Consider the following 21,074-nt stretch of genomic DNA (forward strand, 5'->3'; position numbering starts at 1 on the left):
ATTCTAGTACAAAGTCTGCTTGCCAGTTCAGAATTCGGAACAAATGCTAGCCTGCAGAGTCATTGTTAAGCTTCCCACAAGAAAATGGTAAAACTTACCTCTTACATTCAATCCATTATCACAAGCAAACTGTGCAAAGGGAGACATGTAATTTGGGTCATACGCCAGTTCATGAGCTTGCTCGGCAATACTTCTTGCTGTCTGTTGTATACTTTCGTAATTTGAATTCTGAATCAATTGTATGAGAGACAGAATAATGTTATTTTTTTACCAAAGGTTACACATTTCATATGCCACAAATAAGTGCACATAATAGAAGAATATTGTTTACTCCCTTACTCCAAGTTACATATTAACAGTGGCTAACCCAAAAGGATCTGTTTTGAGTTAAAGACGAATATATTTAAGTATGCCATGTATGGAAATACATCTTCCTACTCTCCACAGCAGCACAAGTTTTGGGAAGCTGCACTTGACTTGAAGAGCATATCTGAAGCCCTCTGCTTTCAGAGGGTGCTGGTATCTGGCTGGCTGGAAATCACAGCTTGCCCCTGACTTCAACTCATCTAACTTTTACTCAGTTTTTATCTGACTCCTTACTGCATAGGCAAACACCAAGAAATAGCTAAACTGTGGGGGAGACGGGACCAAAACCAAACAGCAGAATTCAAGATTGATTAATAATTTCTTCCCAAATTTGCTTTCCTCAATCTTAATTCCTTTGAAATGCTGAGCTTAACAAGAGAAAGCCATCACTGACGATTTCAACAGAAGCTGCCGTTCTGACTCCATAGGGATTAATGCTGGGAACCCTATCTGTAGGGCATAGTACAGGAGCCAAATTTAAGGTTGCCTGTGGGTGGCACTCAATACCACATGAACCCACAAATCCACAAGGGCAATAGCATGTTATCTCCGGCAAATGCATTCCTAACCCTTCCCATCAGAACCGGAGGACTTAGATAAGCAAAGAAAGCCACTACAAATGGAACTGTATTTTGGAAAAGGAGGAGGAGAAAGAAACAACTTCCCTTGGAGACCATTTGGCACAGCCTGTCTTCCTTAGCAGACATGGCCAATGGAGGAAACCAAACTCAAACCAGGCTGGGGTCAAACAGGCCCTTTGGGGTGCTGGGAGAGCGTGGCTGAAAAGGAGGAGCCTCCTCCACCTCATCAGTCTAACTCAACTAAGGAGATTTCCCCTTTACAGTGGTACCTTGGGTTACAAACTTAATTTGTTGCGGAGATCCATTCTTAACCTGAAACCGTTCTTAACTTGAGGCGCGCTTTTGTTAATGGGGCCTCCTCCTGTTGCCACTGCGCCGTCGGTGCACAATTTCCATTCTCATCCTGGGGCAAATTTTGTAACCCGAGGTACTACTAGTTAGCAGAGTTTGTAACCCGAGATACCACTGTACTCCAATTTCAAATGAGTCATTTTTAGCAACTACTTTTAGAAGATTTTTGGGAGTGTCTGGGAAGTTCAATATTAAAACATTTTCCGTAATCAAGCTTTCTGAAACATATCCTTTCTGATTAACTGAACTTGCAAAAGGTGGGGAGCACCTTCTAAATAGCCTCCATTTTTTCCTGCTCTCCACCTCTCTTCCCTACTGTCTCCCCAATCCAGATCAAAATATCTGGAGCTGAAGCTCTGAGGCCAGCAGGAGGACGTATGGGAAAGTGGTGGCTGTGTCAGTTCCCCTGTGTCAGTTCCGCTGCGCCTCTCTTCGAGGCTTCCTCTGCCCCCACTGACGTCCTCTTAAGGCTCCAGGGAGGGTCTCATCATGAGCCATGAGGGCTCTCCTGCTCTCTCACCATTTCCATGTTTAAATTAAATGATTTAATTATTTTCCAGTGTCATGCATATACACAATCATGCATAAGTGCAGGACATTGTATTTAACTCTCATGTATTCAAAATTCAGCTTATTGGAGGGGCACTCTGATAATCAGAGTTCCACCATCATCAGAAAGACAGCCAGTCTGTTTCATTTCCTACATAAATGATGTAGCGAGGGGCAGATCTGCTACAAAACTAATTAAGCTTAAGCTTCAGGGTCTCTAATCTTGAAGGGGCCCCAGAAGCGATTTTAGTCCACCTTGCTTAAAAACTTTGGGTCAAGTAGACTAACATAATATGCAAATAGTTACATGAACTCGTCTCTTTTTTAACATTTCACCCAACTCTGTGCCTACTGCTTACCTTTAGCTTCTTAAGCTCCTGTAGGATCATGTAGTCAGGCATGTTGTCAAAAAGCCCATCTGTGGCTGTCAGAATGATGTCTCCTAGCTGGACGTCAAACGTAGTACTGTCCGCAGCATCTGGGCTGTGAAAACAACGATCACAAATAGCTACATATATTTGAATGGCTCCCAGGTCAGAGTTTACAGAATCATAGAATCATAGAGTTGGAAGAGACCACAAGGGCCATCGAGTCCAAACCCCTGCCAAGCAGGAAACACCATCAGAGCACTCCTGACATATGGTTGTCAAGCCTCTGCTTAAAGACCTCCAAAGAAGGAGACTCCACCACACTCCTTGGCAGCAAATTCCACTGTCGAACAGCTCTTACTGTCAGGAAGTTCTTCCTAATGTTTAGGTGGAATCTTCTTTCTTGTAGTTTGGAACCATTGCTCCGTGTCCGCTTCTCTGGAGCAGCAGAAAACAACCTTTCTCCCTCCTCTATGTGACATCCTTTTATATATTTGAACATGGCTATCATATCACCCCTTAACCTCCTCTTCTCCAGGCTAAACATGCCCAGCTCCCTTAGCCGTTCCTCATAAGGCATCGTTTCCAGGCCTTTGACCATTTTGGTTGCCCTCCTCTGGACATGTTCCAGTTTGTCAGTGTCCTTCTTGAACTGTGGTGCCCAGAACTGGACACAGTACTCCAGGTGAGGTCTGACCAGAGCAGAATACAGTGGCACTATTACTTCCCTTGATCTAGATGCTATACTCCTATTGATGCAGCCCAGAATTGCATTTGGCTGGACATCAAACGTAGTACTGTCCGCAGCATCTGGGCTGTGAAAACAACTATCACAAATAGCTACATATATTTGAATGGCTCCCAGGTCAGAGTTTAGTTTAATCTGTAAAATGGGCAGAACACTACATTCAGCTTACCTGACATAGCTACTGTGATAATGTTTAAGCACTAGTGGGGCAACCCTATTTAGCTAGCTTTGCTTTCTTAAATCACTATTACACAAGCTTTCATTTCACGAGCAAAGTGTTTGCACTGCTGAACAAGCTGCTCATTAGACACAACAGACTGAGACTCTCATGGCAGACAGTTCGAAGAGGTAGAAGGAACCTTACACAGTAGAGCAGCATGGGATAGATCTCATGATCTCTCCCCTGCACTAGTATTTTTGAGTGACTCCTGCTTTGACCTGTAAAGTACCAAAGGCCTTGCTGTGCAGCGCTGGTGGGAAGGGAGTAATCTTGCTTCAAGTCCTTTGCTAAGGTACCCTTTTTAAGCCACTAGTTCCCATTGAACAGAATGTGCTTTTCCAACACTCCCATCATGGACCTTGGTGTTCTGCCAAATGGGAGTTTTGCTCATTTTGATTGGGCACAGCACACGGCTGGAAGCTTTTAACCGTACTGAAATACAAGCTGCAGTCACATGCTTCCCTCTCTGTTCTTCAAGCATTTGCTACCTCACTGCCAGAGTATGCAAAATTAGCAGATTCCCAATCCAAATCCCAAGAGTGAGAAGGAGGTCCCCGAAATGAACAGGACAGCATGACAGCATTTGCATGCTGGGCGAACACAGAGCTATTTTGGACACTAGTGAATGCACTCAGCCCGGGACAAGGCTTTTTCCACATCTCCATTCGAATCCTGCTGCAAGTGCAGAGCAGCCACAAAGAACGAACTTTTAGCATCCATTCCAGGAATTCAACTTGGAAGAGCAGCTTGATTCACTCTCAAGCCAAATTCACTCTTATAGCCAAAAAAATATTTCCAACGGCAAGACATAAAACGGTAGTATTCCTTGGCAAACAAGTCAGGAGGAGGGAAATTTTAAAATGTGGCATTTGAGGCCCTGGCAAATGTGGCCACACATGAAAGTCAAACTGAAGCAGGGATCTGGAGGCATAAAAGGAACCTAACACCACACCCTAACCATCTTTATGCCAAAGCTGTTTTGTAAAGTGGAGTTTTGTAACATGCAACTATCAGAGAGATGAGGAATACTCCATACATAACCCTTGCACAGCCTCATGCAAGGAGGAGACACCTTTGCCTCTAATGATCCCTGTAAATGAGTGAAGCCAGGCTAGTGAGAGGAGAAAAGCCCCTTTAGGGCAACCATAAAACCCCTGAGCAGAAAAAGACCATCTCCCATACTTCTCCTTTGTTTAGAAAAAGGGAGTTACATATTCTGGGACATGGGGTGTGAGCACAGCTTCCCCTCACAATTCACTGGGGATGCACCCAACATAATTGTTTTGGGGAATTTAGATCTGACCACTCATACTTAAAAATCTCACCTGTCACTGAAGACGACCCCTTCAGCTTCAGGTGGTGCTATTGACAGCTGGAACGGAGTGTTGAAGTAGTGCTGTTGTTCATCAGATCGGTGTACTACCTCTCCACCTCTGACTACCAAAAAGCCCGAGTCCCCCAAGTTTGCTGTATGTAAACGATGACTTGTCCGATCCAGAACTACAATGCAAGCTGTGCTGCTCCCTGGAAATAAAATTAAATATTTTTTAGATAATGACATATAAATGCAGCTGCTTTTACTTTAAGTGGGGTCCACTGGCTGCAGCAAGGACAAGAACCTGAGAGAGATAAACTACATGGAAATGAGCTGAACAGAATTTCTATTGTTTTCCAACTACTGCGAGAAGCTATTTCTAATTAGCAGAAACAGACTTCCAGTGCTGTTCTCTTGGTAAGTCAATACAGCTCTTCTTAAAGGTAGCACATCAGACCTCTAAAAGCAATGCCATCATTATTCTGAACTTAATAAGCAGCTATTTGGATTCTTACCAACTCTAAGCACTTTCTTCAACCAAGATTTGTGGAGGTAGACATGTAACGTGCATTCATTTCAACAGAGCCCCCAAAGAAGTGCTGAGGAGGTTGGACAGCAGTTAGCAGCACTAGGCAAACATGTACTCTACTATCTCATCACTGGTCCATTGAATACATGTGAGCAACTGACACATTGGCTCTTATATTGGCATTCCTAACAAGGAATGCTTAACAAAGCATTCAAGATTAGGGGGAAATTTACAGCAGTTAAAAGAAGGAAAAAAATCTAGAAGTGTTGGATAAGGAGTCAAGCTGATCAGAAATGCACTGCAACTAGAAATTCAAGTGCCAAACATGGAGCTCATATGCTCTTGTGAACTGAGAAGGTCAAGATGAATGGGACAGGCACTCACAGCATGAGGCCACCTTGGCAACATTCAGTTAAGTCAGGACTTTTCCACAAAACTAGTCATGCTGTAAGTTGAAACTAGAGCTCATTTAAGCAGTTCCAGCAACGTCTGAACTGAAGGGAAAATGCTGCAGCCAATGCCTGTTCTTTAGGTGTGTGATGAAAAAGGGATGACTCTTCCTGAGCTCAGCAGAGGCTAGCTAAATATAGCTTACATACTTACAGAGACCTCTTGGCAGAGCAGCTAAGGTCAGGTGAGAAGCATGTGCGGTGCGAAAAGTAACTTGCACTTAGTGTGCTAAAGGTTATCCGTTTCCATTAGTGTGGCTGGTTCTCAACACAGCAAAATCCTGCTCCTTCAAGACCCCCAACATCACTCCCTCTAACATCAAACTCACCCCCTTAAGTGCTCACAGGGCTGTGGGTGAAATGGGGCTATTGAGGAACAAGAAAGAGGTGTCAGCATGCCATAGGGATCTTCCAAGGTACACAGAAGTACAAATAATCTTTAGGAGAAACTACCTATGGGGAAACAGCCCCCCCCAAAAAAAAACTGCTGAAAGAGGACTGGGTATGCTCAGTGATTACAGTGTCTTGGGGGGCAAGAGTGGAGAGTGGGGTCATTGGGTTATCTGGAAGACCTGGCTGATTAGTTGGCAGGAACAGTGAACTGGCACATTCCACACTGCAATGTTCTGTTGCAAGACCCACTTGCTTTCATGAGTTCAAGAGAGTAAACAGCAATTTTATTTTTTAACTTATATATTTTAAAAAAAAATTATAGACCGCAATCTCAAAAAATAATATCAAAGCAGCTGATAATAAAATAAAACAGAATAAAAACATGAAAAGTTAAAAATAGACATGAATTAACCATTGTGGCAAGATGTGTTCTTAATTGCCTCCTTAAGCCTGGAGAAATAGAAAAGTTTTCAGCAGGTGTTTAAAGTTAAAGCACATAGTGCAAATACCCACTACTAGACTTCTCCTAAACTGACACCCAGCTGGAATGTATTCTCAGTGGGGAAGTTAAATCTGAAACCAATAATGGCAACTCCATATTGCTTTTAGACAACCAAAAATAAAAGGTACAAAGTACAAGTGATGCATCATCCTGCAAAAAGAAGGGCTCAGATTCGAAGGAGAATGGGACTTCAACTGAAAGCGTTTGCCGTTTATTTTCCTAAATAAACATATATCTGCCTAAATCAGCAACCAGTTCTGAAAGAGCAGGAATGTCATCAAAGTGTTTTTGTTTGCTTGCTTATTTAATGTGGTGCCAAACCATGGTCACTTCCCCTTTGTGGCCAAAAGCCACCTTTTATTTTAGAAGCATTTGTCGGAAGATGGCATTTGTCGGAAGATGGCATGTGTCGTGAGAGTCTTACAAGACGGCTTGCCTCAGCCAGGGGTACCCAATGTGATGCCCTCCACTTGTTCTTGTACTACCACTCTCATAATCCCTGAGAAATGGATATGCTGGCTGGGGCTGATGGAAGCTGTAGTCCAATAACCTCTGAAGGGTCACTGGTTCCCCACTGACCTAGGCCAAACAAGGAGTTCCTGTCAGGAGGTGATAACTGAAGAACTTCCCGGCTTAACTACTGGACAGCGCTATAGGTATGGCTGGCTTAGAATACACCCCAGTGGACTGATGTGAGAAAGAGGAGAGACCGTTTATGCTTACCAAGCAAAGGTACTTTGTTCTGCAGCAGCTCACAGTAGCTCGTGGTGAGAATCCCCACAGGATTGCTTGGTATAAACCGTCCTTCCTTGACCAAGCGTTCACAAGTGCGCATGAGAGTCCCTGAGAACTGAGAAGGGTCAACACCATAGTCCCGCCAGCCTCCAACACCATCTGCAACCCCTAAGAAAGAATATATATACACGTATTATGAATACATTCCTCAGCATTAATGAAGATGAAATTTACATTAAACATGCAAAGCTGGTGAGGTTTAATTAAATATTCTCCATATCTGCTAATATTTCTAAAGAAGACTTTCTAAACTAATCAACTTTCCTAATTCAAAATGCCATGCAGAAAGCGCAGAGGTATATAATCACTTCTGATTGCTGAAAGCCCAAAATAAGGCCTTATTATGCAACTAGCTTAAGACAGACAGGGGAGGGGGAAGTTATGCAGAAGTCAACAGGACCAAGTACAGTCACCTTTACTTCCTTTCTGGTATTATTCAGGAGTACCGGTAGTTTCTTCATCTCTAAATGGGCCCACATTCTCATGTGAAGCAGCACCCTAGATTTGCTTAACGGAACTGTGATACTGCCAGTTTTAACCAAAAGTGATTGTGCCCCTTTGGATGCATTAAGAAACTCAGGGCATAGATAGGATTACCTCTGAACAGAATCAATTATGAGCTGGTGGTCACCTATATTTCTTGAAGATAAGCACCTCAACTCATCTCAACCAGTTTCAGCACCAAAATGTAAGCAAAAGGGAAAAGAACGGGTTAGGCAGGCTAACTGCAGTGATACAGTTTTAGTCATGAATTCACATGCACATTTCAACTTCAGCTGATTTTGAGGCTGAGGAGATGATAACTGTATTTGAGATATCAAACATGCGCCAGCCACGTAACCATGAACATAGGCAGGAGAGAAGAATGGTGCATTTCTACACATTTACCAGGAGAAAGTGGTCGGCTGATAAGCTAGTACAGCTATAGGCTCCCAGAATGGTTAGACAGTGTTGAGACATTTCTCTCAAACATTGTTATCCAACACCATCAGGCAGCGAGATCAAGAATGGCCCTTTGCCGAAAACTTTCTGCAGCAGTTCTGCAGTTGCAGAAGGGTTTGAAGGGTAAAGTAATAAGAGGCAAAGTCGTTTAGCAAAAGCAAACTCCTGAGAATTTTGCCATGGTCAAATAAGAGTAAGAAATATTTTCAGGGGTATTGCTGAGTATCTACAGCCTCTACACACACACACACACACACACACACACACACACACACACACATCTCTCTCTCTCTCTCTCTCTCTCTCTCTCTCTCTCTCTCTCTCTAATAACATTCAACTTATTTGGTTCAGAAACTCTCTTCAGCCTGCTAGTGTCAACATTTGGTATTTTATGGAATGCATGAAGCTCATGTTAAATGATTCAGGATGCAGTGTGAGTCACTGTCTCAACTATCAGGGAGTGAGTCAAAGGAAGATAAATCTGCTAAACAAAATCACAGAATTGTAGGGCTGGAAGGGCCCCTGAGGGTCACCTAGCCCAACCCCCTGCAATGCAGCAATCTTTTTACCCAACATGTGGTATGAACCTATGACTCTGAGATTAAGAGTCTCATGCTCTACCTACTGAGCTATCTCTGCTCCCCAAGGCTGCAAGCCTCTATCCTAGAATTGAAAACACATGAATAAAAATGTGCTAATCTGTAAAATGTCCTTCACTTAGGATGCCAGCTGAACTGGAGATGGAGGGTTTACAGCTGACCTTGGCATGAACTATGTAATCTGTCGGCATGTTACCGCCAGACTCTGAACAGACTATCAGCATTAATCAGATTTCTCCCCAAAATAGTCCATAACCTTTTAGAACCATTTTTAAAGGATTGGTATTTTTTTAAAAAACACACACACCCAAACAATGCAATACCAGAAGGCAAGCATTATGACCACCCCCCTCTTGTAACACCACAAGTAGTACAAAGCACAACTTGGATACCATAACCCTGAATACCAAAGAACACCCTTCCTTTCTTCTTTAGGAAATGCACATGAATCCTCTAAACCAGTGGTTCCCAATTAGCAAAGTATTGGCAACGAATGTTTGGAGTCATGCACGACCACGCGTGTGCACTTTGCTGCACACCCGGAAGTGGTAGAAAAAGGGGGCGAAACGGCGGGCTTATATGTGCTCCACCATTGTACACACATGACCTGGAACGCAACCCCCACAGAAATCAGGGGTTGCCTATACTACACCCTATTTTTAAAAAACAAGCCATGGCCCCTCTGCTTTTGAAAATGTTGGTATCTCTATGGTAGTTTTTATGTGAATGGTGCCACAGACTTCCTGGGTCAGTTATGATGGCCTCTTGGAGTCCACAGACCACCATTTGGGAACCACTGCTCTAAGCAATATGTTAAAAGTTAATATTAGATTAACCATTTGATTTCTCTATCAGTGGTTTAAAAAAATCACAGTCCCCATCTGATTAATTGATTTGGGGTGGGGATCAGGAATTTTCTTATATGCCTACATTAGATATGAAAGGGTCATTTGACAGAACGTGGGCAAGTCCAAAAATATGCAGTCATCCACTCAGCAGCTGGGCCCATAACCAAAGATATTGGCTATTTGCAGTTTAGTAGCGCTGCAGAGAGCTTGCTGGGGAGACCATGCATTAAAAAAGGGACTCAAAAATAACTTAAACAAGGTTTTAATAACAAAAACAAAAACTCCTTATACACTAAATACATCAACAACAAACCAGACCCAACCACCAACCCATCCCCTAGGGTAATGGGAGAGCTAGGTGCTGCTCCTTATATACTATACCCAATTGCTGACACAGCTTGATTAACACAACTCAGCAGCACCTGCTATGTTTCACAGCTGTAAGACCGGGTCTTGTTATTTGCCCTGGCCCTTAAAGACATACACAATTTGTGAAATAGTAATGAACCTTCACATTTTAAAGTGACACATTGTAGGTCTTGCAGCTTAAACACAATGGGATGCCTTTGTGGTACCTGATTGGTACCCTACCTGATTGGTAAGGCATACAAGAAGCAGAAACACACAACTACAAGTAAATTGAAAGTGTGCCTGTGCATAAGCCTCTGGAGATTGCAATCGTGCCAGCACATTAGCTAAAGAGAACATATTTAAGCAACCTTGTATGTATGACTTGCGGTTGCCTCATCAACTTGCCCTTCCTCTAAATGCTGCTTAACATTTGATCAGTCTTCCCACAACGTCTGGACAAGCATCCTAGAATTCCATCACCCCCAGACGCCTCAGTTCTGAAACCCAGCAAGTCACTCTCAGCATCAAGTCAGAAAGTGTTGAACAGCGTATTCTGCAGAGACAGTCAGCTGGGAGACCAGGAATCCCAACCTGCACTCTTTACAGATCACCAACTCAGCCACAACACACTGTAAAAGAAGTACCTTCATGCATGTACAAAAAGGCAACTCCTACTTCCCCAACTGTTCAAGTCTTCTATAACTTCCCGTGTTCAAGGTCAACCCTGAGGCCTGTACATTGGAAATATTAAGTTATGTTGTTGTAATTTTGCTTGTTTACCTTATGATAAAATTGTTCAGTTGTTTATTGGTCTTGTTTATATGATTTTGTAATTTTTGTAAATTATTTTTAATAATAATATTTTTCTCCTGTTTACTTTTATTAATTTGGTTCCTGCTCTGGGATTGATGACATTCAATGAAAAGCATTGTAACTAATTAATTAATACAATAAAGTTCTCTTTGGATATCATAGAAAAGAGACTTACATCTGTTCCTGTTTTCAGAACTGGGCATAAAAGGGGATTTGGGGGTTGGGTAGGGCCAAAATGTTTAGTTTACAGTTAAAGATCAATTTAAAAAACTTTTGATCAACTAAATGATTCACCTGATTTAAAAATTAAAGACCTGCTTCATGGTTAACTGTTAAGTATTGGAGGAAGGAAAAAACCTACAGAGGGCAAACTCCATCTTAAAAGAGGCATTCCAGCTCCTTCTCTCTTATGTAGGAAAGAACATGTCTTATCACAGATTATGCCTGTGCATCTAAAAACAAAGCATACTTATGTCAGAACTCTTCATTTTACACTTAGGCAAATTCAGTCCATTAATCAACTAAGATTTCTGTAATTGGGCAACAGACCTAGCTTTATTCACTGTGTTGAAATCACCAGCAGTAGCATCATTTCATCAGAACTAACCAAGGACAGTTCCACAGGAACAGTGTCCATATAAATTCCCTGGCTGTATCAATATATTTTCCCTCTTGCACTAAAAAACTAGTTTGATTAGAAACTAATGGAAACTCATGACCATAAAAAATTCTCAAATATCTGAAGCATGGGATTTAAAAACTGGACATGGCTGGATAAGTTAACCCTATTTATTTCATAAAATCTATACACCATTTGATTGTAAAAAAGAGAAAGAAATCCCTCAAGGCAGTTTACAAAATTTAGTTTATTTGTATATCACTGAACATACTAAATTAACCTTTGTTTCTGTTACCATAACTCTTAACCACTCTGATTCTCTGCTTCCTTGGTGAGGGCAGAAAGACATCCTCTCATCAGCATTGGGAAGCAGTACAGTTACACAGTTCTTCTGACTATATGGAGGACAGTCCCCAGAGTTACTGCCTGGTTACATGCTGTGCATGCATCACTTACAGATACTCAAGGCAAGCAAGCACAAAATCAAATGGTAGTTGAGGTAGCAGTGAACTTCTTTGTAGGCTATAGGGGAGGGCAGGTGTATGCTGTGCTGGCAGCAAGCAGGGCATTTCTGGTACAACCACTTATTCAAACTCCAGAGGATCAGATCCAAGTTTTACTTTCCCACTTGCACAAACTATTCTAAAGGATGCAGTTTTATTTTGGCCAGTAACAAACCACACCTTTGGCCAAAAACAGCTACAAGCAGGCAGTTACAAGCATTCCTTCACCTGTCAGTGATCAGAGACCAAAACACCTGTGTGCTGCCCTCTACACTAGCTAAAGACATGTACTTGTAAGTGTTAAATCTTAAGATACTAGAAAACCTGGTCATGCCAAAAGCATTTTTTTTACTAAAAATGCAAGTAATATTGCAAAATGCCCACTGCCTGCATTGTTCCCTACTGAAGTGGCCACCTTGGGATATTCTGCATTAGTTCCTTGTGTGTGCCTTTCTTTACTCTGTCTACCCATCCAGCATTCTCAGAGCAGAATAATTATGCAATAGCATGGTTCAAATGAGATCCCTGGATGCAAGCCTCTTTTTATGCTAACAAAATAATCCCTTAGCTTATCACCTACCATTTTCACAGACTGTCCTTCAGCCTAAACTGGGCTTACACTGGTGAATATTTTTTTCCACTAAGCAGAGTTGTTTTGATTATGCTTTGGAGGAGTTGTCTTCCCAAGGAGGAGATTTGAGTTATCAGAAGAATTAAGACTGATACATGCTTTGAGGTGGGATGAAATTAATAAGAACCTCAGCCTCATTCATACTGAGAGACTGACAGAACAATTTCAATCCCTGTTTTGGATGGGGCAGGGGAGCTCTGCTGGTGAACAACATCCCAATGCACAAGCCTAAAAGGTGGGTGGGTGGAAGTTACTGCTAGCAGTATCCCTGCCAGGAATAGTCAAAACAGTATGTTGTTGGGGTGCAGCTGGGCCAACAGGATTAGCTGACCCTCCTGCCATCCACAAGATGGCAACGGCCACTTTGCTATGTCAGCTTGAGGGCTGATGCAGCAAAACGGCATTTTCCCCACCCCCACCTTTCCAGTGCAAGGAGCAAGGCTGTGGATGCAGCAATGGTTATCTATCTACCAGGAGCTTGGAATGCTCCTGAGCCTGCAGTCCTATACTCAGTTACTTGGGAGTAAGCACCATTTAGTTTAATGAGGCTTACCTCTGAGTAGCTATGACTGCAAACTTGACTGCAAGATAGAACAAGCTAGTTTCCCCCTGCTCCGGAGGGTAGTTACAAGAAAGGAGATTCTGACCAAACATCAGGAAGCCCTTTCTGATGGCAAGAGCAGTTTGATAGGGGAATACACTCCCACAAGAGGTGGTGGACTCCACCTTGGTGTCACGGACTGGCTGGATGCCGAGGAGTGGTGGGAAGTACAGGCTGGGGAAACCCAAAGGGTATCCCCAGGGAAAGAAGGCTCAGTGACAGGGAAGTGGTGGTGGGACAACAATGAGTGGACAGAGGGAGAAGAAGGTGCAGACTGGGAGGAGGAAGAGGAAGCAGAAGAGGTAACAGGCCCTCCCACTGAAGCCAGCTACCCTCCCCCTTATCTCCTAGAATATGCAGAGAAATGAAACATGCAGAGCAGAGATTGGTTGTGTGTAGTTTGCAACTGCTTGGGAAAGACCCTGGAAAAGAGGAGCTTTAGAAAGGGAAGATGGAGGCCTGTAGTCCTCACAGCTGCCTCATTCAGGCAAGACTTGGTGGTCAGTTGCTGGGATCCCTAGGCCTGTGCTGTTTTGGCTCCTTTGAATAAAGAGTTAACTTCAATGACACAGGGTCTTTTATTGCTGCTCTACACTTGGAGATTTTTAAGGAGAGGTTGGCAGACCATCTGCTATGTATGATCTAGTTGAAATTCCTGTATTGTGTGGGGTTGGGCTAGATGATCCTAACTCTACAATTCTATGATTCTATGATCTTCCAAGAAATATTTGAAATGTCTTTGATTTCATATTTATCTATTGCTTTTCAACAGTACTGTTTTGGTGCTTATTAAAATGATTAAAAGGTTTGGAATGCCATCTCTCATAAAACGCCCAGCCTAGGATTTGTCAACAGTGTAAGAGCCAAAAAGGAAAACCCAAGCAGTGTGTGCCTCTCTGTACGCTGTTAACTCTGGCCAAATTGCACAGAAACCCAGGACCTGGTGTTCTGACAAACCTGCAAGTCTCTAGTTTCAGTATTTTATTTTTTAAAAAGCCCACACATTTTCCTTGTGGTTGCAGAAAACAGCTTGGAAACACAGGAATCTACAGAAAGCTTCCTGTAATCCTCGCTTCAATCTCCCAAACCCTTTCCTCATTCTAGCAACGTACTCCTTACAAAGTATCTATGACAATCTAACTGAAGAAAAAACTATCCAAATTATCTCTATATGTAAACATGCTTGATGCATTCTCAGTGTGGCTTTTGCTTCATTGTAAACTGCTCTCGACTAATGTCCCAAACCAGGTGCTAAGGAAAGGAATAAGGAGGACCCTTCAATTTCTGCAACAAAATCACATTTCATGCTCTTTTTACGTAAGCCTTTCAGAGTTAAAATTTTCACCACCACAGACCCTGATCTCTCCTGAATTCCTATGGAGGATCTTTTACAATAACTGCCATGAAAGGAAAGCTAGCGAAGCAGTTACAGGTGAAAGGCCGGAACATGTACAATCACCAACAGCACCAAACCTTCTCACTTCAGGCAGCCAAGGCACTGGGATCTGCAGGAAATCGCCATGCAGCTCCAGAATATATTAACGTTTATAAAGATAGTGTACTGCAAGTGTTCAAAACACTTCTTCACAACTTCTCTATTAATGTAGGAATTTCAGCAGAATGTCAACTGCTGACAACCTCTTCCCTTTTACAAGAAAGGTCATTATTACCTTTCCCACAATGCAGGAGAGTGCCTGAAGCTGGGCAAATATTTTGCCTTAATCCACTTGCTAAGATAGTACAATAGGTGAGATTTGAACTGAGGGCTTCCTGGCTCACAGCTGACACAGTGCAGTACTATGAATGCCTTTCTTTAGAATTAAGCCCCCTTGATTGCAACAGTGCACAGGATAGCAGCACTAACCACTGAGCTGCAAAGGATGTGGCTATTGGTCATAATAGCTCCAGTATCAGATGCAGTATGTCTCTGAATACCAACTGCTGGGAATCATGAGCAGAAAGAGACAGGTCTTTGGTCTGATTCAGCAGGGCTGCTCTTCAGATCTAGTAATTGCACAACAGAAAAAGGCCATGTGTAGGGGTGTGTTTTTTTTAACTGTGGTCAAACAGGGACTTGGAAGTTGGGCAGATTCCAAGTGCTCTTGCAATTTTTTTTCCACTGGATGGGAGCAGCTCATGTGGCTACTCCACACCCACACCCAGCCCACAAAGACTCTCAAAACTGAAGGCAGAGATCTTCTTGGCATGCTTATATCCGCGAATGAGTAATATATAAAGCTAATCTGGACTGAATGAAAAGTGAAACACATTTAAAACTCATTCTTTGGCTAAAGACATTCTACACCGTTATTTATATATAAAAAATCTAATTGTACCAAGCTCTTCTGCATTTTATTTTATAGGTTGTATAAAATTAATTAAGATAATCCAGAACAGTGAAGCTGCATAAGTGTCTGAAGACATTTGAAATTTAGAACAAAAGATGCAGGCAGAGCACAGGACACCAAGCAGAGAAAAGCTAACATGGTTACCAAACATGCAGGGAAAGAAGGGCAAACAGGGGGAAAGAAGGGCAAAATATCCAATTATATAGCCTAATAAAAGTATCTTTAAAAAAAATTTAAAATGGAGAACTAAGAACAAAAAGAGAATTTTATTTCATCCACTGTGGATTGGGCTAAGGAACCAATAGAAAAATGACACCAAGAGGTTAATCTTTGTCACCAGCAAGCCTGAGTTCACCTATAGCTCCTTCTCCAGGAAAGAGTCTGGAACCTGTGTATTTTCATGGGCCAGAAGAGACGGAACACAGAGAGCGCACACAAAAACACACAAAAATGTGTGGTGGATTTCAACTGTAAGCTGCTTTAAGGAGTCAGTCTTAACTGACTGAAGAGGGCATAAACACCTAAATCAAAATTAAGAGGGGGGCTGTTAGAACAGTCATCCAAAGAATACTAAGCCACAAAAATCAATTTCTGAAGAATTAGGAAAAAATTACAATGGAGAGAACTACGTACGACACATTGAACTCTTTGGAGGAAAAGTGGGATATAAATGTAATACATAAAATAAAATCTGCTTGCTGTAACAGTAATAAAGTACAGGAAACAAAGTATTTAAAAATGAAAATAATAAGGATTTAATCCCTGCATCACTTCAGTGACACTACAAGGCTGCTTACATAGGACTACTGCAACATAATGACATAACATCATCAAACCCTGCCATACAATTCACTGTAATCCAACTAAAATAAGGGCCAAAGGAAAAAATGCCCAGCTATACTATTAAAGAGCAATGCAGAACCAAGGAGACTCCAATCAGTCTTTCATTTGATAGAAATCCATCACTCACTCCCTTTCCATTCACAGTGTAAGTAATTCTACTGACAGAAAGGAAGAACTCTACTGACCTTCCCTTCAACATGGATCATATGCTAGATAAGACACTTGAACAGCCAAACTGCATTGTGGGTTATGGCCTAAGAACAAAGATGAACTGCGCTGCATGACCAAGGTTGATATATTTTTCTTTGTCCTCCATATCCAGAACTACAGCATGGGCATCTGACAAGATTCTTTTAAATGTACTATTCAAAACATTGTTTCAAAGCCAACTAACATTTTTTTAAAAATAAATCACTCATTACAACAGATATGAAGCTACCATGGCAACACCAAGTTTCACTAACATAATATGTTTAGACACAAGAGCAATCTTCAACTCTAAATAAACCATGCACCAAGGAGTGTTTAGCAATCTACATTCATGTTGCTGCTGCTCAGCAAGCAAAAGGGCTTTTGAGAAGCCATATCCCCCACAAAGGGCCTGCACTCAGGAGGTTTCCCCCTTTCGCTCCTGTGACATCTGACACAGCACAGCTGCACTGCACTGAAGATCTGCAGGGAGCTCTGAAACCACAGGAAAGTGGGTGTGGGGAGTGAAGCTTGACATCCGAAACCTCTTTCAATGTCACTTTGCTTTTCACCTGACAAGGACACAAGGTGTGCTAAAGGCAGGAAGTGTTTGCTTCCAGCAGCTTGTTTCATTTGCAGGGTTAGAAGGGGGGGGGACACCTTAAGAGTTTAAGTTCAAGCTATTTAAAAAGATGGGGAAACCTAAAATGCTTTTTTAAAAAACAGTAGCAGCCACCTTGGAACTGCAGGGGAGCTATTAGGGACAGGACCTCATGAGCAAAGCAACACACCAACCCGCACAGGAACCTAGACTGGGCAAGATCAGTTCTGGAGCCCCTCACAATCATGGAATCTACTTCACTGCCTCCCTGGCACACTTTGCTCTCAGACAGCAGCCTGCAGATATGCAATTATAAGGCCTTTTCAAATACTACCTAGGGGTGCTATTTTAGAACATTCAAACATGAGGAGGAAGACAGGCAAGTCAGACAAACACAAAGACCAGCCTCAGCCAGCACTCACCTAGAACATCTGCAGATCGGTGCCGGGCCACAAAGCAGGCGTCATCCCCGTAGCACATGCCTTTCTTCAAGATGCCCTTGCGGAAGTCCTTGCCAAAGCCACAGCTGGCAGTCACCAGGCTGTAATCTCGAGAGTCTGTTTGAGAAAGGCCACCTAGGACTGCCCGGGCTACCAGTCTGCCATAGGAGAGGACTGAGAACATGGTGTGGGGAGCCCAGCAGCCGACCGCCTGCAACGAGGGAAACCGTGGGCAGATGTGCCACCGGAGCCAACGTAGTCCGCTCTGAACTAGGGCCACCCCAAGACCCAGGGTTCCCAGTGGGGACCCCTCCAAAAGTGGGGGGGCCCTTGTTTGAACTCTTCTCTAACAAAAGGTTATTTCAACCTTGAAATAGAGCCCTTTCCTTTTTGTGTGTGTGTGATATATATATATATATATATATATATATATATATATATATATATATTTGTGTGTGTGTATAGATATTGATATAGATATATAGATGTTCTATATCTCCTGGAAACTTCCTTATCCTCCACTTTTACCCACCCTGTCCAAAAAGAAAACTCAGCTCTTAGGTCTCTCTCTCTCTCTAGAAGGGGCCTCTATACTTAACTACATTACCTATCCTTCCCACCCAAATGAGAGATAAAAGGCAGAAGCAACGCCTTAAGTTTCAAGACGGCTCCAAGCTGAGGCAGGTTTTTCCTTCCTGTGAGCACGCTTAGGTCCCCGTGACCTGCGTTCCTCCTAAACGGGACCCCTTCCTCCCCTGGTGCACATTTCCCGAGGCCCTCCAAGTGCGTCAAAGTTCACCGGAGGGAGTTCCAGCTCCTCGTCGGAATAAGGCCCTAGCCTGAAGGCCAGGGGTCAAGGACCCCACCCCCTGCCCCTCCTCCTCCTCCCCACGAGGCTCGCTTCGGATCTACAATAAAAAACGGGGGGAGTCAGTCCCCCAATGAAAGGAGCCCCTCTTCGGAGCGGAATGGGGCTCTGAGGTGGGGGCGCTCAGCCCCCCTCCCCGAAAAGAGACGGCTTCGACTCCCGCCAATTTCTCCTCAGTTAAGGGCCTCCCTTCCGACGAGGGAGGGCGGCCCCCCTGAGGGAGGGGGGTGCCCGGCGCCCCTCAGAGCGACGACCCCCGTTCCCAGCCCCTCTTTCTCCTCAGGAGGCGTCTCTCAGCTGCGCCCCAAAATGACAGAAAGCGGCGCCGGCCTCCCCTCCCGGGAGGGCCCTGAACCCCCACCTCAGGCTGAGGCGCCTGGGCGCGAGGCGGCCCCTGAGGTCGGGGGCTGGGCTCTGCCCACAGCCGCTCTTGGCCTCCCTTCTTCTTCCTCGGTCGCCGCTTCCCCTTGCCCTTCTCTTTCCTCTCGTCCTCCTCGTCCTTTCCCCCTTCACAGCCGGCGGCGTGTCTCCCGCGTCCGGCAGCCGGGCTCTCCAGCCGCCATCTTCCGCCCCGTCGCGTGCTTCGGGCCCGCGTTCCGCCGGCGGCTCCTCAAGGAGAGAGAAAGGGAGGGAGGGGGGGGAAAGGGAGGGAGACGCGCGAGGTCAGCCCCGCCTCTTCGCCGGCGAGGAGAAAGAGAGGCGGGGCGGAGGGGGGGAAACCCCTCTGAGCTCCCTCACATCCGGGCCTCCGGCGCCAGCCCAGCCCCGCGATTGGCCGCGCGGCTTGCCCTCATTTGCATAGCCCGCCCCTCCCTCCCTTCGCCGCTCGTGAAGGTCAGCTGCGCGCAAGTGCGCTTGCGCGGGAGGGAGGGGGGACGGACGTTGTGGCGTCCTACCGTTCGGAGCCTGGACTGCGACTCCCGGCATGCAGCGCGCTCCCCCAAGGCGGTTGTTCTGCTGCTCTCTGGCCGGCGCCGGGCGAGCGCGGCATTGCCGGGAATTGTAGTTCTTGGCCCTACAAGACCATGTGCGGCTCTTCCTAGGTAGTTTCCCTTCCCGCTCCCTCTCTTGTAGAAGCAAAAGGGGGCTGAGCAGCAGAGGGCCGGGTGGCAGCCCCCCTCGGAGACAGACCCTCCCCCTGCTGGGGCCTTCACGTTTTCGTTATTCGTTTCCTTTGTTTTCTAGTGAGGAGGACTATTGTGACGCCTCTTCCGAGGTGCCGCCATGCAAATCCCCGCAGAAGACGCTCCTGCGAGCCTCACTGCAAGGTCACAAAAGGGCAACGGCGGCGTCAGGGCGTGGAGGAAGTGTTCGCAGATTCCCAGATCCACAACCAGATCCCTCCTTCCTTCCCTGGACGGATTGTCCAGACACGTGAAACCTTTCAGACGGCTGCAGAAGTCGGGGGGGGGGGATCGCCGAGGCTGGTTTAGTCTGGAATAAGCCCCACAGTGAGGGTGGGGGTTTACTCTCCCGCAAGTGCGTGGACGCGGGTGGTGCTGTGGGTTATACCAGAGCCTAGGGCTTGCCGATCAGAAGGTCGGTGGTTCGAATCCCCGCGACGGGGTGAGCTCCCGTTGCCCGGTCCCTGCTCCTGCCAACCTAGCAGTTCGAAAGCACGTCAAAGTGCAAGTAGATAAATAGGTACCCCTCTGGCGGGAAGGTAAACGGTGTTTCCGTGCGCTGCTCTGGTTTGCCAGAAGCGGCTTAGCCATGCTGGCCACATGACCCGGAAGCTGTACGCCGGCTCCCTTGGCCAATAAAGCAAGATGAGTGCCGCAACCCCAGAGTTGTCCGCGACTGGACCTAATGGTCAGGGGTCCCTTTACCTTTAAGCCCCACAGTGAGGGTGGGGGTTTACTCTCCCGCAAGTGTGTGTAAGATTGCAGCTGTGTGAGTGCAGTCCTCTCTGCACTCTTAAGCTGTAGGCCCTGTAAAGTTCAGTAGCTTAGATATCTAATTGAGCAATGGGGGATCATGACACTTCTGGAATAGTTCAGTCTTGTCCAAGGGCCTGGGGGAGCTGGGGGCCAGCTTCCGCATCACCGTCACTGGGCCCAAGAGAATTTCACTGAATTTTTTTCTCTCCTTTGACAGTCTTTTGAATGAAATCTAGAGTTTGTATCCAACAAAATAAGTTACCTTTAGTGAAATGCATCTTTGCTTTGAGCCCACCTTTCGTTGGAAGGCGTTCGGAATGAAATCTTAGGGGAGTGCATTCTTGATAGGAAACTGATTGGAGAAGCAAAGAAGCCATTTGTTCTCCAAGATGACATTGCCACTCGAGATTCAGAGAAAACGTGAGAGGAGATGTAGAAGTGAAAGAGGATGCCACTTAATGCAGATCAGTTTGACTTCAAAGTGCAACTCAGCACAGAGATCAAAGGAACAGAGACAGTTTAGGAATCAGGAGGTCTCATGCAAACTCTTCTGAGCAACCTTCAACAATTTATTTGTTCATTAATTGAAGGAAAACGTTTGGGGGAGATAATGGAAGACATTATCAGTATGGTACCAGTGCAAAATACCCTTGCCTTTTCAATTGCCAACATTTTGCCTGTGATTTTCGTAGGAGCTAAAATCATGAATAATAAAGTGTCCATGGAATTAAATCTAGGTAAAACTGTACAGTGAAGGATCCTAAGCGCATGGGGGAGGGGGATGAGTACAGTTTTCATCTTGAGATGAGTATGTTTGTTTTAATCTCACAGG

The 21,074-nt window shown here is 44.7% G+C and overlaps 1 protein-coding gene across 2 annotated transcripts in view; it reads right to left on the reverse strand.

Annotated features, from left to right (window-relative positions):
- PPTC7 (protein phosphatase targeting COQ7) overlaps nt 1-19,390 on the reverse strand; it is a 23,773-nt gene extending 4,383 nt beyond the window's left edge. Inside the window, exons 1-7 of one of the 2 annotated variants that reach the window (XM_083629560.1) lie at nt 19,259-19,390; nt 18,724-18,968; nt 17,477-17,705; nt 7,095-7,274; nt 4,509-4,707; nt 2,207-2,330; nt 99-228 (exon numbers count right to left, since the gene is read on the reverse strand). In XM_083629560.1, coding sequence (XP_083485686.1) covers nt 99-228; nt 2,207-2,330; nt 4,509-4,707; nt 7,095-7,274; nt 17,477-17,705; nt 18,724-18,968; nt 19,259-19,289 — 1,138 coding nt within the window. In that variant the 5' untranslated portion in view covers nt 19,290-19,390. Of the gene's footprint in view, nt 1-98; nt 229-2,206; nt 2,331-4,508; nt 4,708-7,094; nt 7,275-17,476; nt 17,706-18,723; nt 18,972-19,258 lie in introns of both variants that reach the window. The other variant, XM_083629561.1, reaches the window with a different exon arrangement.
- Between the last annotated feature and the right edge of the window lie 1,684 nt (nt 19,391-21,074).

The sequence above is a fragment of the Podarcis filfolensis genome (genome assembly GCF_964270895.1).
Source record: "Podarcis filfolensis genome assembly, chromosome: 8".
NCBI lineage: Eukaryota > Metazoa > Chordata > Lepidosauria > Squamata > Lacertidae > Podarcis > Podarcis filfolensis.